We start from the raw sequence: 15,504 nt of genomic DNA, 5'->3' as shown, positions 1-15,504 counted from the left end.
TAATTTCAGCAAACCTGGATTAATTTTTTGTTGTTGTTGAGTTTATTTTTCAGGATGTTGGAGAACTAATTGCAGGCCCTTCAGCATCTGAGGTGTTTTTTCCACTGAGTCACATATATCCCTAGCCCTTTAACTTAAAAATATTATGAATATTTTATTCATAATTTAAACAACATAAAACATTTAATAACTTAAAATATTAAGAATAACCTAAAACATTATAAATTTCAATAGAAAGTTAAGTATCTCACAAGGGGAAAATCTAGGTTTAAGAAAGTGTATACACCAGCTCAGCATGGTAGCACACCTGTAATTACAGCATTCGGGAGTCAGAAAAGACCATCTAAGGGTTAAGGTCAGCCTCTTAAAAAAAGAAAGGAAGAGAGTTTTAGTTATACATCACTGTCTTAGCTTGCTTTCTCTTGTGATTAAAAACCATGACCAAAACAGCTTAGAGAGAATAGAGTTTACTTTAGCTTACAGTCATCAAGAGAAACACAGGCAGGCCCCTGCAGTCAAGAACTGAAACAGAGGCCATGGAGATGCCACTTGGCTTACTCTCCATGGTTTGCTCAACTTACTTTTTATACAACCCAGGACCACCTAACCATGGGTGACACTGCCTACAGTGAGCTGAACCCTACCACAGAAATCATTAGTCAAGAAAATGCCTCACAGACAAGTCTACAATCCAAAGAACCACCCCCACTCGTCAGTCACTCTTCAGCAACCATCAGATGGCATACAGTGGATATCCCAGAATTTACTCTACCTATGCCATACAAGGAGGTTGCTTCCGAAATATTTTTGTTTTTGTTTTTAAGATGGTATATTCTTATGTAGCCCAAATCACAGAAATTGGCTTGCCTCAGTTTCCCAGATGGCAGGATTGCAAGACTAAGCCACAACATCTGACTTAAAAAGCAACTTTTAAAGTGGTACATCTTTCAATCTTTCCTATACAGTAACTAAAACAGAAAAGTCTATCTTATACAGGTTTACATACCTGGTGTCACAGGACCTGCTTTTTTAAAGGTCTGTCATACATTAGTGATCTGGTGCTCGTGTTCTCTAAAAACCACTAAATGTGGCTGCATTCTTTCAAAGTTTAATATATTTATTTCTTACAGCATGTCTCAAGAGCTTTTAATATATTGTTATATATTATGAATTTCTGAAAAGTATGTGTGACATTGCTCAAACTCATTTGGCTACAAATAGTTCTTTGACAGAATCTCCAACAGACCTCACATCCTGAGAAACAAATTGAAAGTGAATGTTACAGGGTGGATGCAAAATTTTCTAACTTTTTTTTTTTTTTTTTTTTTTTTTTTTTTTTTTTTTTCGAGACAGGATTTCTCTGTGGCACTCGCTCTGGAGACAAGGCTGGCCTGGAACTCACAGAGATCCGCCTGCCTCTGCCTCCTGAGTGCTGGGATTAAAGGTGTGTGCTACCAACGCCCAGCTCTAACAACTATTTAAGCAAACTATAAGCCTATGAGCTTTTAAAGACATGTACTCAAACTGAGTTAATTTTTAGGACATGTTCTTTATCAGTCTTCTGGACTCCTTTGAGATGTCAATGTAAGCTATTTCTATCTCTCCCAGAAAAAAAAAAATAGAAACAAGTTTTGTTTTTTTTGGGGGGGGTGATTCATGAATTCCCCAATGCCACACCAGTCACCTCTATTTTAAATCAATTTTAAAAACAGTGCTGTACTATAATGCACCAGTAATCAGAGAGGTTTCTTTTTTCATATTTTAAATAAATTACATTCTCACAAAGTAAAAATTTGATCTTTATAATTTATTTCATAGTATATAAAAATCAAGGTTTTTTTGTTTTTTGTTTTTTGTTTTTAAATAGGCTTTACTACCTGCGATAACCTTGGACTCTTGGATTAAAGCAACCCCTCAGACTCCCAGGTAGCTAGCTAAGTGCAATACAAGTTTGCATAAGAACCCAACTTCTAGTTCTTAGAATGCAATAAATTTCACATTTGATAGGAGTCACTGCTAGAAAAACTAGTTCTGCATCTAATCTAAATGGGGAAATGTGAACACCAAGGAGAAAAGAAATCTAGTTTTAAATGTACATCAAAGCAGAGACATGTGGTAATGCCAGTACTCTGGAGGCAGGGTTAAGATCAATGGAAGTTCAAGGCCAGCCTGTTCTCCAGATGCACCAAGAATACATAGCAAGATCCTGGGGGACAGAGGATGGGTGGGACGAGGGACAGAGGGGGAGAGTGTCCAAGTGTGAAGGATGGTGAGGATTGCTGAAACCCAACCCCAATGGGCTCCACTCCTGATTTACCACATCTGCCTAAAGGTGTTCACAGGAATTTATATCCTCTAGTCTATTGACACTTGTCTTCTCCCTCACTTCCCTGCTCTCCTCTTTGCCCAAACTCCAGCCAACCATACCAATACTTAAAACTGCTAGTTTTGAAAGATATTTTCCAAACCAAAATAACATCTTCATGGCAAAGTATAAAATTATTCCATAAAAAAATTGTTTCTACTGGGCATGGTGATACATGCCTTTAATCAGGAGGCAGAGGACCTGTGTGAGTTGAAGGACAGCATGGTCCATACAGGCCAAATGGGGTTACAGAGTAAGACCCTTTAATTCCTAGCTTCCTAGAAAAAAAAAAGCATCTGCAGTTCTACCAGAAAGACCCAAGAGAAAGAGACTCTACATGCATTTAATTCGTTTTCTTATTGAATATAATGATTTTTAAAGCAAAAGAGATTCTGCATACCTTTAGCATTTTCCCAAAATTAAGAATACCAGTAAGTTAATGTACTGACACACACTTGTAATCTCAGCACTCTGAAGGCAGAGGCAAGAGGGAGACAAAAATTTCAAGGCCAGCCTGAGCTGAAGAGTGAGTACCAAGTAATCCTGGATTACATAGCAAGACTTGTCTCAAAGAGAACATTTTAAAAATAAATATTATTAGGTAGGGAAATCATATATACAATAGTATACACAGCACAAACACACCAAGTTATTGTGTTCTAGAAGGTTGCAAAGAAAAAATTTCTAGCACCCTCCCATTTACTCATTCTGGCTTTAGAAACCATTCAGCACTCCTTCCTAATGAAATGTGCATCTTATGAATGTGACTCTACTTTCAAAGATACATCCTTAAGTTCCTCATCAGAAGTGATATACAATTAACTTCTCAGACTAGGCAATCTAGTAGAAAATAAGTAATACAATCTTGGAATCCACAGGCCAAGTAAGATCTCCAGAGATATGAACAGAATGGGAAGCAAATGGCATTAGTCCATATGACACTCTCTGCCCAAAAGAGAAAAGATATTTAAAACACTAATGCATTTTGTGAAAATGTGCTATAACTTCACTTCTATACTGTGGGGGTAAAAAAAAAAAAAAAGAAGGTGCTTCATTAAATGCATTAAAATTCAAATAGTATCAGCTCCAGACAAAATGCAAACCTGTATCATAACCACAAAATTTCCTAATCCAATCTAGCAGTCATAGGCCAACCTAGCATTTCTCTAGTTTTCCAGCCCTCAGGACTGCTAAAGCCTGTATCTCAATGCCAATTGAAGCCCCACTTGGTGGTTTAGCATCATCAAAAACACAACAACTCTAAACTTTCCCAAATCCTTAAAATCTCAACAAAATGTGATACTGTCTAGTAAATAAAGAAGGTATATATTTTATTAATAAAAATTATAGTAATTTTCTTACTGATACACGATACTTCAGAACTGAAAATTACTAAATGTACACAAGAATGGTAACTGCAGGAGGGCAAAATAGTGTATGTCTTTATTACCCCAGCTGTATGGAGGTTGAAACAGAGGATGGTAAGTTGGAACTGACTTCCACACCAGAAACTGACCTCCAAGTGTTCTCTCCCTCTCTCTCTTACATACACAAACACACACACACACACACACACACACACACACACACACACACACACACACACACACAAACACACCAAAAAGAATAACTAACCCATAGCATTAACCTTAATAAACAACCCATAAACTCCATTACATAAACAGCCCTTTGTATAGCTGCAAATCCTATCTGCTTTAAGATCTTATTTGTGGTAAGATAGAGTAAGAAAGAAGAGAGAAAGAGGAAGAAAAACAACCCATTACAGGATGTTGACAAGTAACTACCAAAACTTAAATGTATATTGGCTAGCACAACACACACCACTAAAATGGTATACTAGGTTCCTCCAAGGGTACCTTGGCTTTCAATTTTAACCTATTCAACTAGTAAGAGTTTAGTATAAGATCCACGCTAGTTTATCAAAAGAAAAGCTGTGTTGGCTCCTCCCTTAAAGACATCGCCTGGTCTTAGTATCAGACACAATGATCTTCCAATCCAAGTCTCGTTTCACTTGGACAGGTGACAGGTGTACTGCCTCTCCCTTTACGGTTACAAACCCATGAACTATAGCCTCAAATTACCAAAAGTAAGCCAAAAAAGGTTAATGGGAGTTCTGGTGATATGCCTGAGGTGCCATATACCTAAAATTTTTGATAGCAACCCAGTTCCCCAAAATGATGCTATTTACAGACTCACAAAAGCTAGGTTATTGGAGTTTTACTCCATTTAGCTTAATATCTATGTTTCAAGAACTATCTCTAACAGAATCATGAAATCTTTTAACTGGCATTCACGAATGGAATGTAAAGGCTACCACTGTGTTCTCCCAACATGCCAAAAATAAACTCACTGAAGGCAGGACTCCATCTACCTTGTATTTCTATTTTCCCAGTACCCAGTATCCATGAGACACTTAATATCTATGAAATGAAGCTGGGTGAGGTGAAATATGCCTATAATCCCAGGGTCTGAGGCTGAGACAGGAGGTTTCTGCACTTTGAGGCCAGTCCTGGCTATATGGTGAATTGAAGATAAGTCTCAGGGAAACAAAACAACAAAAAAAAAAGCCAGGTGGGTAAGGCACACTCCTTTGATCCAAGGACTAGGGAGGCAGAGAAAGGAGATCTGTGTGAGATCAAGGCCCACTTGGTCTACAAAGTGAGATCTAGGACAGCCAGTGCTTTTTTGCAGAGCTGTAACAGCTGTGTCAAAAAACAAACAGCCAGGTGTTGGTGTCTTGCGCCTTTAATTCCAGTACTCTGGGGGTAGTGATGGAGTAGATCTTTGTGAGTTCAAGGACAGCCTGACCTAATAAAAGTTCTAGGCTTGATGGGGCTACACAGTAAAGCCTGTCTCAAAAAACAGAAAACAGCCAGGCATTGGTGGCTCACACCTTTAATCCGAGCACTCCGGAGGCAGAGGCAACTGGATCTCTGTGAGTTCGAGACCAGCCTGGTCTACAAGAGCTAGTTCCAAGACAGCCTCCAAAGACACAGAGAAACCCTGTCTGGGGGAGGGGGGATAACCTTTTCATGGGACATTTAGCTTATTTGCTAAAACTAGAGAAACAGTAGCCTACACTAGAAAATATGACTAACAAATTACCCTACACTAAAAAATAAGACTTTGATAAATTTTAAGTGATACCTACAATTGTGACATTTTTATTAAAGTGAAACAAAAGTTGCAAAGCAAGACATGGTGGCAAAAGCCTAGCACTTTTGAGCTTTCCCTCACCCAGTTCAAACCCTCAAAACAAGAGATAATGTGAAATATTATCCTCCCCATGGATGTCAATAAGGAGGCCTCTGCACTCCAGGGAGCCTCTGGTGGTGGATTAGTATTTTTCCCTAGTGCAAGAAGGAACTTTGAGAGCCCATCCCACGTGAAGGGTTACACTCTGGCTCTGGACACATGGGGAAGGGCCCAGGACCAGCACAGGAAGATTTGGTGGACGTTGCAGAGCCCCGGTTGAGGGCCCTACCCTGCCTGGGGAGTGGTGGGTGGATGAAGTGGAGGGGGTAGGCTGGGGGTGGGGGAGGAGGGTTGGGGTTGAGGGGAGGGAGAAGGGACTTACATGTGAAACAAGCTTGTTCCCTAACTAGAACTAATAAATAAATAAATAAAAAGTTTTCCTCCCAATGCTATGATCAGTGAAAATCATAATTCTAGAAGAAATCTTAGATACTAATTTATAAAAGGGATGAATCTCATTTTCAGAGTAATATAAATGACCACCAACTTAATGACCACTCAATTTTTTGCATAATTATAAACTTAAGGTGGTACATAAATATCAATTTTAGTATACTCTTTTGCCTAGCTCAAACAGTCTGCTGTGAGCAAAAAGTTATAACTGAGAGTTTTTTGGTTTTTTTTTTTTTTTTTTTTTTTTTTTTTTTTTTGGTTTTTCGAGACAGGGTTTCTCTGTGTAGCTTTGGAGCCTATCCTGGCACTCGCTCTGGCCTTGAATTCACAGAGATCCGCCTGCCTCTGCCTCTGCCTCCCCCGTGCTGGGATTAAAGGCTGACGCCACCAACACCCAACTATAACTGAGAGTTGGGCATGGTAGCTCATGCCTGTGATCCTAGCTCCAGTGTGGCTGAGACAGAAGCATTGTAGCAAATTTGAGGCCTGCCTGAGGGACAATGTGGTCCCTGTCTCAAGAAAAAAAAAAGTTGCAATTGTCAAACATCAGAGTATTTCACTTTTATTACTTTCACTTATCAAAGCATAGACAGCTCTAACTTTGTCAGTGTTCCACTTTTCAAAAAGCAAAGTGCCCACCACCATTTCAGCCCATTTTCACTGCTTCTTTTGGACTGGAAGCTTGCTGAATTTTATTTCTATTATCACTTTCTGTAAATTTACTATTGCGGTTTTATTCTCTCAAAGACTTAGGGAGTATGATTTTCCTAAATACACTCCTATCCTGCCACTAATACCAGAACAGAGTTCATTGCCATCTGTTTGTCCTGTCCTGTCCTTCATTGAAGACACACCCACACTCCTTCGAATGAAGCTTCTATTAGGAAAAAGCTGGCTCTACTCTGGACACTACAGAATAATTTTAGTAACTTACTGCACAGAATGAATGAATGAATGAATGAATGAATGAATGAATGAATGAATGAGTGAGTGAATGAGTGAATGAATGGCAATGGCCTTTCGACAGTGTTTGAGAACACACCATTGTTGCCCAGCTTTCTGAAAACTGATACTGTTTACTGTTCCGCTGAAAATGTGCAAATAAGGGTAAGAACTAGCAACAGTGTATTTGACAGACACTCTTGGACAAAGTGCTGTTTAACAGTTCATTCAAAAACCATAAAAAGAATCTTAAGTTTCCAGTTCGCCATCACTGTGACCCATCATACCCATCCTTAACCACTGAGGAGGAAACTTAGTGTCTTCACACTCAAGTTCCCCTTTATATTTAAAGAACTTGTATGTGAATATGGTGAAGTGATGCAGGACCACTGCTTGTGGCCTCCACAATAATCTTAAAGTTAACGTAAGAAGGGGAACCTTAAGAAAAATTCTACTTTAAAAAAAGAAAGTGAAAAGCTGTTTTCCTTGCTGTTAAAAGACTGGAAAAATTTATCTGTGCAACCTTCCCTCCCCTTTCGCTGGTCAAAGTAAAAACTGCAAGTAGGAAAATTAATACCACCCCATCCTTTGAGTCATAGCCTATGAAAGAAGTCAGTCTCCACTGTGAGGCACATACGCACCCCTGTTTCTTGAGAAAGGGCCACTTGTCCCCCGTCTAAATGAAAACGCCACTTTTGCAAGCCCACCCCTACCCAAGTTGCTTGCTAGAGTCACCGGGAAAGCGGGGTCTGCTGGGCTGGTGACGCGATCCTTTCTCTTTCTATGGGGCCCGGAGGAGGACACGCGTGTCACACGGTCCTTCTCCTGGGCCTGCGACCCAACCCTCCACAAAGCGCTGGCACCGACGGTCCGCCCGAGGCTGCCGGGCGAGGGAAGAGCAGCCTGGGCTGAAGGACCGCGGCATCCACGCGGCGGGAGAACACCGCGACCGCGCCGCGAGGCTGAGAGCCGGGCGCTGCGGCTGGCGGACACGCGCGTCCTCGGGAGAGGCGTCCGCGAGGGAGGGCTGCAGGCCGGCCTCGGGCTGCTACCCCCCGCGACCCCCGCCACACAAAGGCAACGGCGGCGCGCGGCCGCCGACAGAGGCCGCCGGCAGCCCCGCCGCGCCGCCGCCTTTGTCTGCGGGCCTCGGCCTCCCCGCTCCTTACCCTCGTGAGTAGCGGTCTCATCTGCTCGCCGGCTCCGTCTGCCTCCATGGCCCGCCCGGGGGCACGGTGAGGCCGCGGCCGACACAGGCACGCGGCGGCCGACCCTGTGAGGAGCGCTGGCCGCGGAGAGCGGCGCCGGCGGCGGCGCCGGGAACGGGCTGCGGGCGCGAGGCGTCCTCAGGCAGAGAGGCAACGGCGTGCGGCGAGGACTGAGGGAGCCAGAGGACGCGGCGCGGAGGAGGCAGCCGCGCCGGGCCGGGGCGGGTCGGAGGCGGGCGGGGGCGGGGCTGGCGGGCGGGGGCGGGGCGCGCCCCGGCACGCCCCCTAGGGGCAAGCCCCCTGCCTGTTTGGCACTATGGCCAGCGTCTAGCGACCGCCTCCAGTGGCTAGGCTGCTCGGAGATGGGGCGGAGGGAGAAGTGGACAGACATTCGTGTTAGCCAATCAGAGACTCAAGAGGTTCTGTTCGCCCCCGCCCCCACGGTCAGTTTCCCAGAGGCCCCGCCCCTCTTTGTAAAGGCTTAATTGACCGAGGCTGGGAGTGGAACTCAGTTTTTTAGATCGGAAGTTCTACAGACTTTTGAAGTGGAGTGGGGTCACCACCCCTGCGGACTCCTCACCACGTGTTTTACAGGCAGAAGGGAAACAGGACGACGCCCGATTCATTCTCCTCTGCAAGTTTTTCTCCTAGACGTAACTTTATCATGGGCCCTGTGAAAGGGGCCACTTGCCTCCAGTGCTCTCTGCACTAGCCTAGTACCATGGCCCTTCCCCTATTGGGTCCACCCTATAGGGCACCTGACAAGTTTCCAAGTGATGAAGGTCTCTACCACACTAGGTCGTTGAAGGATTAAGTACATTTGTCCCTCTGTGAAGGTGCTTGGCATGTGGTGTGCTTCTTATCATTATTAACAGGGTTCTCAGGATAGAAATAAAGACAATAAAGGGTTGAGTTGCGAAATGCTGAATCCGGCTATGGAAGGAAATATTTATCAGCAGGTCAGGAGCACACCTCCTGCCCATCCTTAACAGGATGTTAGTTAAAACCCATTGTCAACAATAAATAGCAAAGTGTACTGGATGGCTGTTCCTGCTTTGAGTCCTAGACCCCCTTTTGTTCTAAATTTCCCAGAGAGGTGCGGGTAGGCAGGCACATGACTGTGACTAATGTGTCCAAGAGCAGATGTGCTTCCATTAATAAGTACCATTTGAAGAGACATACAATTACAGATGGTGACATTTTGCAAATATGTTTCATCTCTAAATCTCATATTACTACAAAGTATGTTTGCTGTGTTTTGACTGTGTCCCCCCCAAAAGCTATATTGGAAACTTAATCCCCAATGCAATGGTGTTAAGAGATGGGGTATTTAGGACTTAAGACTTCAGGAGTTCATGAGCAGATCAATGTTTATAGCCCATGGGTTTGTAACTGCAAATGCAGTCTTTGCTTTTTCATAAATGCCATTAGCCCTTCTGCTTTCAGATTCAGGTTGACACAGGAAGAAGTCTCTCTCACCAAATGCAGCCCTCCCCCCCTTAAACTCCACCGCTCCAGAACTGTGAGAAATACTGCTTTTCTTTATAGATGACTCAGATTGCCTCATTCTGTATAACCACACCAAACAGAGCAGGTTAGTGTTGTGTCCCCATTTTACAGATGAGGAAGTGGAGACTAGCAGAAATAACTAGGAATTCTAGTAAGTAGAAGACTTCTTTTGTACCATCCTAATGCCTAAGTACAATTCAAACATGTTTCAATAAAGGAATAAAGAGAAATGAAAACAAAGAAAAGAAATAATTGATTAACTGGTTGATCAATGATTTTTTTTTTCCAAGACAGGGTTTCTCTGTGTAGCTTTGGAGCCTATCCTGGCACTCACTCTGGAGAACAGGCTGGCCGGGAACTCACAGAGATCCACCTGCCTCTGCCTCCCGAGTGCTGGGATTAAAGGCATGCACCACCATTGCCGGGTGATTAATGGTTTTTTTTTCTTTTCTTTCTTTTTTTTTTTTAATGTACTGGGAATTTAAACTAGGTCTCACTCCTTCTAGGCAAGTATTCTACACTGAGCAGCATCCCCCAGCCTCTGAATGCACTTTATATTGAAGAAGGGTAGATGCCTTGCTGGAGAAAGCATATGCCCAGCAAGCATGAGAACCAAGTTCAGATCCCTACAACTTGCAGAATATTCAGGCAGCTACTGTAGTGACCTGTCATCTCAGTATTTGGGAGTCAGAAACTAGTGATCTCCCAACCAAGCTAACTAGCTAGACTAGCCCATTGTATGGTCTGGGTCCAAGTGAGAAGAAACGCAGCCTCAACTAATAAAAGTAGAGAGTCTTTAAGGAAAACATCAACTCACCCACTTGCACACACATATACATATCTATCTGCTCATACAAGTTCCCACAAAAATACAAACATGCATACACACACCAAAAAATAAAAATTTATTCTTAACTCTCATATAGAAAAATATATAATATCAAAGTTGAACGAAACAAGCTAATAGAAAGAAAAGAACCCAAGAAAAGCACAAGAACCCTAGACCCACTCCTTCACACTCGAATGAATTTCATCATGCTGTTTCAGTCTCTATGAGTTCATATGAGTTTTGATCATGCTGATTTATTGGGCCTTGTTTTTTTGGTGTCCTCCATGATGTCTGGTTCTTATACTCTTTCCCAGCTCTGAGAGGAAGGATTTGATGGAGATATCCCATTTATGGCTGAGTGTTCCAAGGTTTCTCATTCTCTGAATAATACCTGGCTGTGGGTCTCTGTGTTTGTTCCTATGTGCTACAGGAGGAAATTTCTCTGGTGGTTGAGCAGGGCACTGCTCTATGAGTATAGCAGAATATCACTAGGAGTCATTTCATCACTTCTCCTCCTCCAGCTCTTTCTCCTCCTCCTTCCTCTTTCTCTCCTCCTCCTTCTTTTCTTCTTCTTCAGTAGTATTTGGTTTTACCATAGGTCCCTGGGCAGTCTAGTCTCTAGTTTTCTTGGTATTGGTTGGTTACTCACACAAGCTTTGTGCCACCATTGTGCTAGCATATCTTGTAGGTAAGACACCATTGTAGATCAATGGGTTTGTGGCTGACTTGGTGCTTAAGTTTCTCTTTTGGTAGTATGCAAAGTACCTTCCTGTACAAAAGACCCTAGAACAAATGGGTGAAGGCTCTATGTAGGCACCAGCTCAACTTCTCCATGTTCAATCAGTTGTGTTGGTAGTATCTTCAGTAGTGGAGTCTAGCTGTTGTTTGTGGACAGCAACCTATTGCCTTAGCAACAGCCTTCCTTGTTTGGAGATTCCAATGGGAGCTCTTTGCCCAACAACTCAATTAGATGTTCCCCAATTCTGGTACTGGAAGCCTCTTTGGTGGCAAGAAATGACCACTTGGGACTCTGTCTCCCCTGTTATGGCAATTTCATGGTCGAGCAAATGTCTTTGTGGTAGGATAAAGTGTCCTTAGGGTATATGCCCAAAAGTGGTATAGTTGGGTCTTGAGGTAGATCTATTGCCATCTTCCAGAGGAAATGCCATACTTACTTCCACAGTGGCTGTACAAATTTGCCCTCCCACCAGCAATGGAAGAGTATTCCTCTTAACTCCACATCCTTGCCTGCATGAGCTGTCACTTCTTTTGTTGATCTTAGCCATTCTGAAAGGCATAAGATAAAATCTCAAAATAGTTTTGATTTGCATTTCTCTGATAGCTAAAAATCCTGAACATATCTTCAAGAGTTTCTGCCAGTTGAGTTTCCTCTATTGAGAATTCTCTGTTTAGATCTGTACCCCATTTTTACACCAGGTTATTTTTTCCTGATAATTCAGGTTTTTTTAGTTCTTTATATATGTTGGATATTAGCGCTCAATTGGATGTATAGTTGGGAAAAAAAAACTTTTCCCATCCTATAGACTGCCACTTTATCCAAATGACAGTGTCATTATCTGTTCAGAAGATTTTCAGTTTTATGAAGCCCCACTTATTAATTGTTGATCTTAGTGCCTGTGTTAATGGTGTTCTGTTCAGAAAGTCTTCTCCTGTGCCAATGTGTTCAAGGCTATCCCCCATTTTCTCTTCTGTCAGGCTCAGTGTATCTGGTTTTTTGTTGAAGTCTTTGATCTGTTTGGAGTTGAGTTTTTTGCATGGAGAAAACTATAGGTCTATTTGCATTCTTCTACATGCAGACATGCAGTTTGAACAACACCATTTGCTGGAGATACTATATTTCTTCCAGTATATATTTCTGGCCTCATTATCAAAATTCAGGTGTCCATAGGTGTATGGTTTTATATCTGTGTCTTCCATTTGATTCCATTGATCAACGTGTCTATTTTTGAGCCAGTAACATGTTGTTTGTTACTATAGCTTTGTGTAGTACAACTTGTAATTGGGAATGGTGATATGGCCAGTAGATCTTTTATTATTGAGGATTGTTTTAACTATCTTGGAATTTTGGGGTTTCCATATGAAGGCTGAAAATTGTCCTTTCAAGATCTGTCAAGAATTGTGTTGGAATATTGATGGGGAGTTTCATTGAATTATTTTTTATTGCTTTTGGTAGAATGGTCATTTTTACTGTTAATTCTACTGGTTTATGAGTGTGGGATATCTTTTTATCTTCTAATATCAACAACTTGAAGTTTTTATTATACTTGGTTAGAGTTACTGCATTTTATATAATTTGACACTATTGTGAATGTTGTTATTTCCCTGATTTCTTTCTCAGTCTGTCATTTGTATATAGCATGGCTACTGATTTTTGTGACTTAATTTTGAATCTAGCTACTTAGCTAAAAGTGTTTATCAGTTGTAGGAATTTCCTGGAGGAATTTTTAGCATCATTTATGTTTACAATCATATCGTCTGAAAATACAAAGCTTCTACTTCTTCCCTTCTGACTTGTATCCCATTGATCTCTTTAAGTTGTCTTATTGTTCTAGCTAAGACTTCATTCAAGTACTATATATAAAAAATAGGTATAGAGACTGTGGACATCCTTGGTCGGGTGTTGGTGGCACATGCCTTTAATCCCAGCACTCGGGAGGCAGAGGCAAGAGGATTTCTGTGAACTTAAGGCCAGCCTGATCTACAGAGTGAGTTCCAGGACAACCTCCAAAGCAATACAGAGAAACCCTGTCTTGAAAACCCAGAGAGAGAGAGAGAGAGAGAGAGAGAGAGAGAGAGAGAGAGAGAGGACATCCTTGTCTTGTTCCTAATTTTTGTGGAATTGCTTCACATTTCTCTCCCATTTTAATTAATGTTGGCTGTGGGATTGCTACAAGGTATGTCCTTTGTATCCCTAATCTCTCCAGGACTTTTATCATGGACAGGGTATTAGATTCTGTCAAAGGATATATATATATATATATATATATATATATATATATATATAGAGAGAGAGAGAGAGAGAGAGAGAGAGAGAGAGAGAGAGAGAGAGAGAGATGATCAGTTTGTTTATATGGTGGACTACAAGTATTGAGGATTACATTTATTGATTTATGTATGTTGAACCATTCCTGCATCTCTGGATTGAAGCCTACTTGATTATGGTGGGTAATCATTTTTATGGGTTCTTTTTTTTGGGGAGATGGGTTTTGAGACAGGGTCTCTCTCTGGCTTTGCAGGCTGTCTTGGAACTAGGTCTCTTGTAGACCAGGCTGATCTCGAACTCACAGAGATCCACCTGCCTCTGCCTCCTTAGTGCTGGCATCAAAGGTGTGTGCCACCACCACACGGCTTGATAGGTTCTTGAATTTGTTTTGCAAGTATTTTATTGAAAAATTTTATATCTATGTTCATACAGGTAATTGGTCTGTAATTCTCTTTCTTTGTTGGATCTTTATGTAGTTTGGCTATCTGACCTCATAAAATGAATTGGCAATATTTCTTCTGTTTCTATTTTGTGGAATAATTTAAGGAGTATTGGCATTAACTCTTCTTTGAAATTCTGGTAGAAGTCTGGACTATAACCTGCCCCTGAGCTATCTGGGGGTGGTTGGAAGGCTCCCTCCAACCCCCGAACTACCCCATTGGTTTAGTTTTTGAGACCAGGTTTCTCTGTATAACAATGCTAGCTTCCCTGGAACTTGCTTTGTAGACCAGGTTGGCCTTGAACTCACAGAGATCCACCTGCCTCTGCCTTCTAAATGTTGTGATTAAAGGTGTGTATCACCATGCCCAACATTGATAAGGAGACTTTTTTATTAATTTTTAATTTATTTTACATCCCTGCCACAGTTTCCCCTTCCTCCTCTCTTCATGTTGTCTCCTCACTTTCCTTGTGCCCTCCCCATCCACTCTTTGTCTGTTTCTGTTAAGAAAGGGGCAAATCTCCCATGGATGTCAACAAAGCATGACATATCAAGGTGAAGTAGGACTAAGTTCCTCCCTTTGTATTAAGGCTAAGTGAGTCAACCCCATATTTGGAATAGGTTCCCAAAAGCCAACCCAAGAGTTAGGGACAGGCCCTGATCCCACTGTTAGGAGTCCCATAAATAGACCAAGCTATACAACTGTCACACATATGTAGAGGGCCTAGGTCAGTCCCATGCAGGCTCCCTAGCTGTCAATCCAGAGTCTGTGACCTCCTTTGAGCCCAGATTCATTGTTCAGGTGGGGTCCATTGTGATGACCTTGACCCCTGCCCCCCTTGGTTCTGACAATCCTTCCTCCCTCTCTTCAACAGGACTCCTGGAGCTTGGCCCAATGCTTGACTGTGGATCTCTGAATCTGTTTCCATCAGTTATTGGGTGAATGCTCTCTGATGACAATTAGGGTAGTCACCAATCTGATTACAGGGGAAGGCCAGTTCAAGCTACCTGTCCACTATTGCTAAGAGTCTTAACTGGGGTCATCCTTGTGGATTCCTGGGAGTTTCCCTGGCACCAGATTTGACCCTAACTCCAAAATGCATCCCTTGTCAAGACATCTCTTTCATTACTCTTACCCTTTGTCCTGCCTCCAACCCACCCAACCCAATCCCTCATGTTCCCATCCACACTCTCCCACCCCCTCCCCAAGTTTATGCAGGAGATCTCTTCTATTTTCCCTGCCCAGGGAAATCCATGGGTCCTTCTTTGGGCCCTCTTTGTTACCTAGCCTCTCTAGGACTGTGGATTGTAGCATGGTTATGATTGAGAGGCTTTTAATAACTGCTTCTATTTCATTAAGGGATTATAAGCCTTTTTAAAGTGCTTAGCTGATAATGATTTAACTTTGGTATGTGGTATGTATCAAGAAAATCATTCATTTTTTAGAGTTTTATACTGTTTTTTTACAGTATGTCCTTATGATTCTCTGATTCCCTCTCTACCTGTTGTTCTGTACCCCTTCTCATTTCCATTTTATTA

General features: G+C 42.1%; 1 protein-coding gene across 10 annotated transcripts in view; it reads right to left on the bottom strand.

The window, feature by feature from the left end:
- Nucleotides 1-8,371, bottom strand: part of Slc4a7 (solute carrier family 4 member 7) — a 92,219-nt gene extending 83,848 nt beyond the window's left edge. For 5 of the 10 annotated variants that reach the window (XM_027389363.2, XM_027389368.2, XM_027389370.2 and 2 more), the window contains exon 1: nucleotides 8,146-8,371. In XM_027389363.2, coding sequence (XP_027245164.1) covers nucleotides 8,146-8,193 — 48 coding nt within the window. In that variant the 5' untranslated portion in view covers nucleotides 8,194-8,371. The remainder of the gene's footprint in view (nucleotides 1-8,145) is intronic. The other 5 variants (XM_027389364.2, XM_027389372.2, XM_027389374.2 and 2 more) reach the window with 1 other exon arrangement.
- Nucleotides 8,372-15,504: the final 7,133 nt, after the last annotated feature.

The sequence above is a fragment of the Cricetulus griseus genome, assembly GCF_003668045.3.
Source record: "Cricetulus griseus strain 17A/GY chromosome 1 unlocalized genomic scaffold, alternate assembly CriGri-PICRH-1.0 chr1_1, whole genome shotgun sequence".
NCBI classification, from domain to species: domain Eukaryota; kingdom Metazoa; phylum Chordata; class Mammalia; order Rodentia; family Cricetidae; genus Cricetulus; species Cricetulus griseus.
The sequence above is the reverse complement of the archived record's forward strand: the minus strand, read 5'-3'. Positions and strand labels throughout refer to the sequence as shown.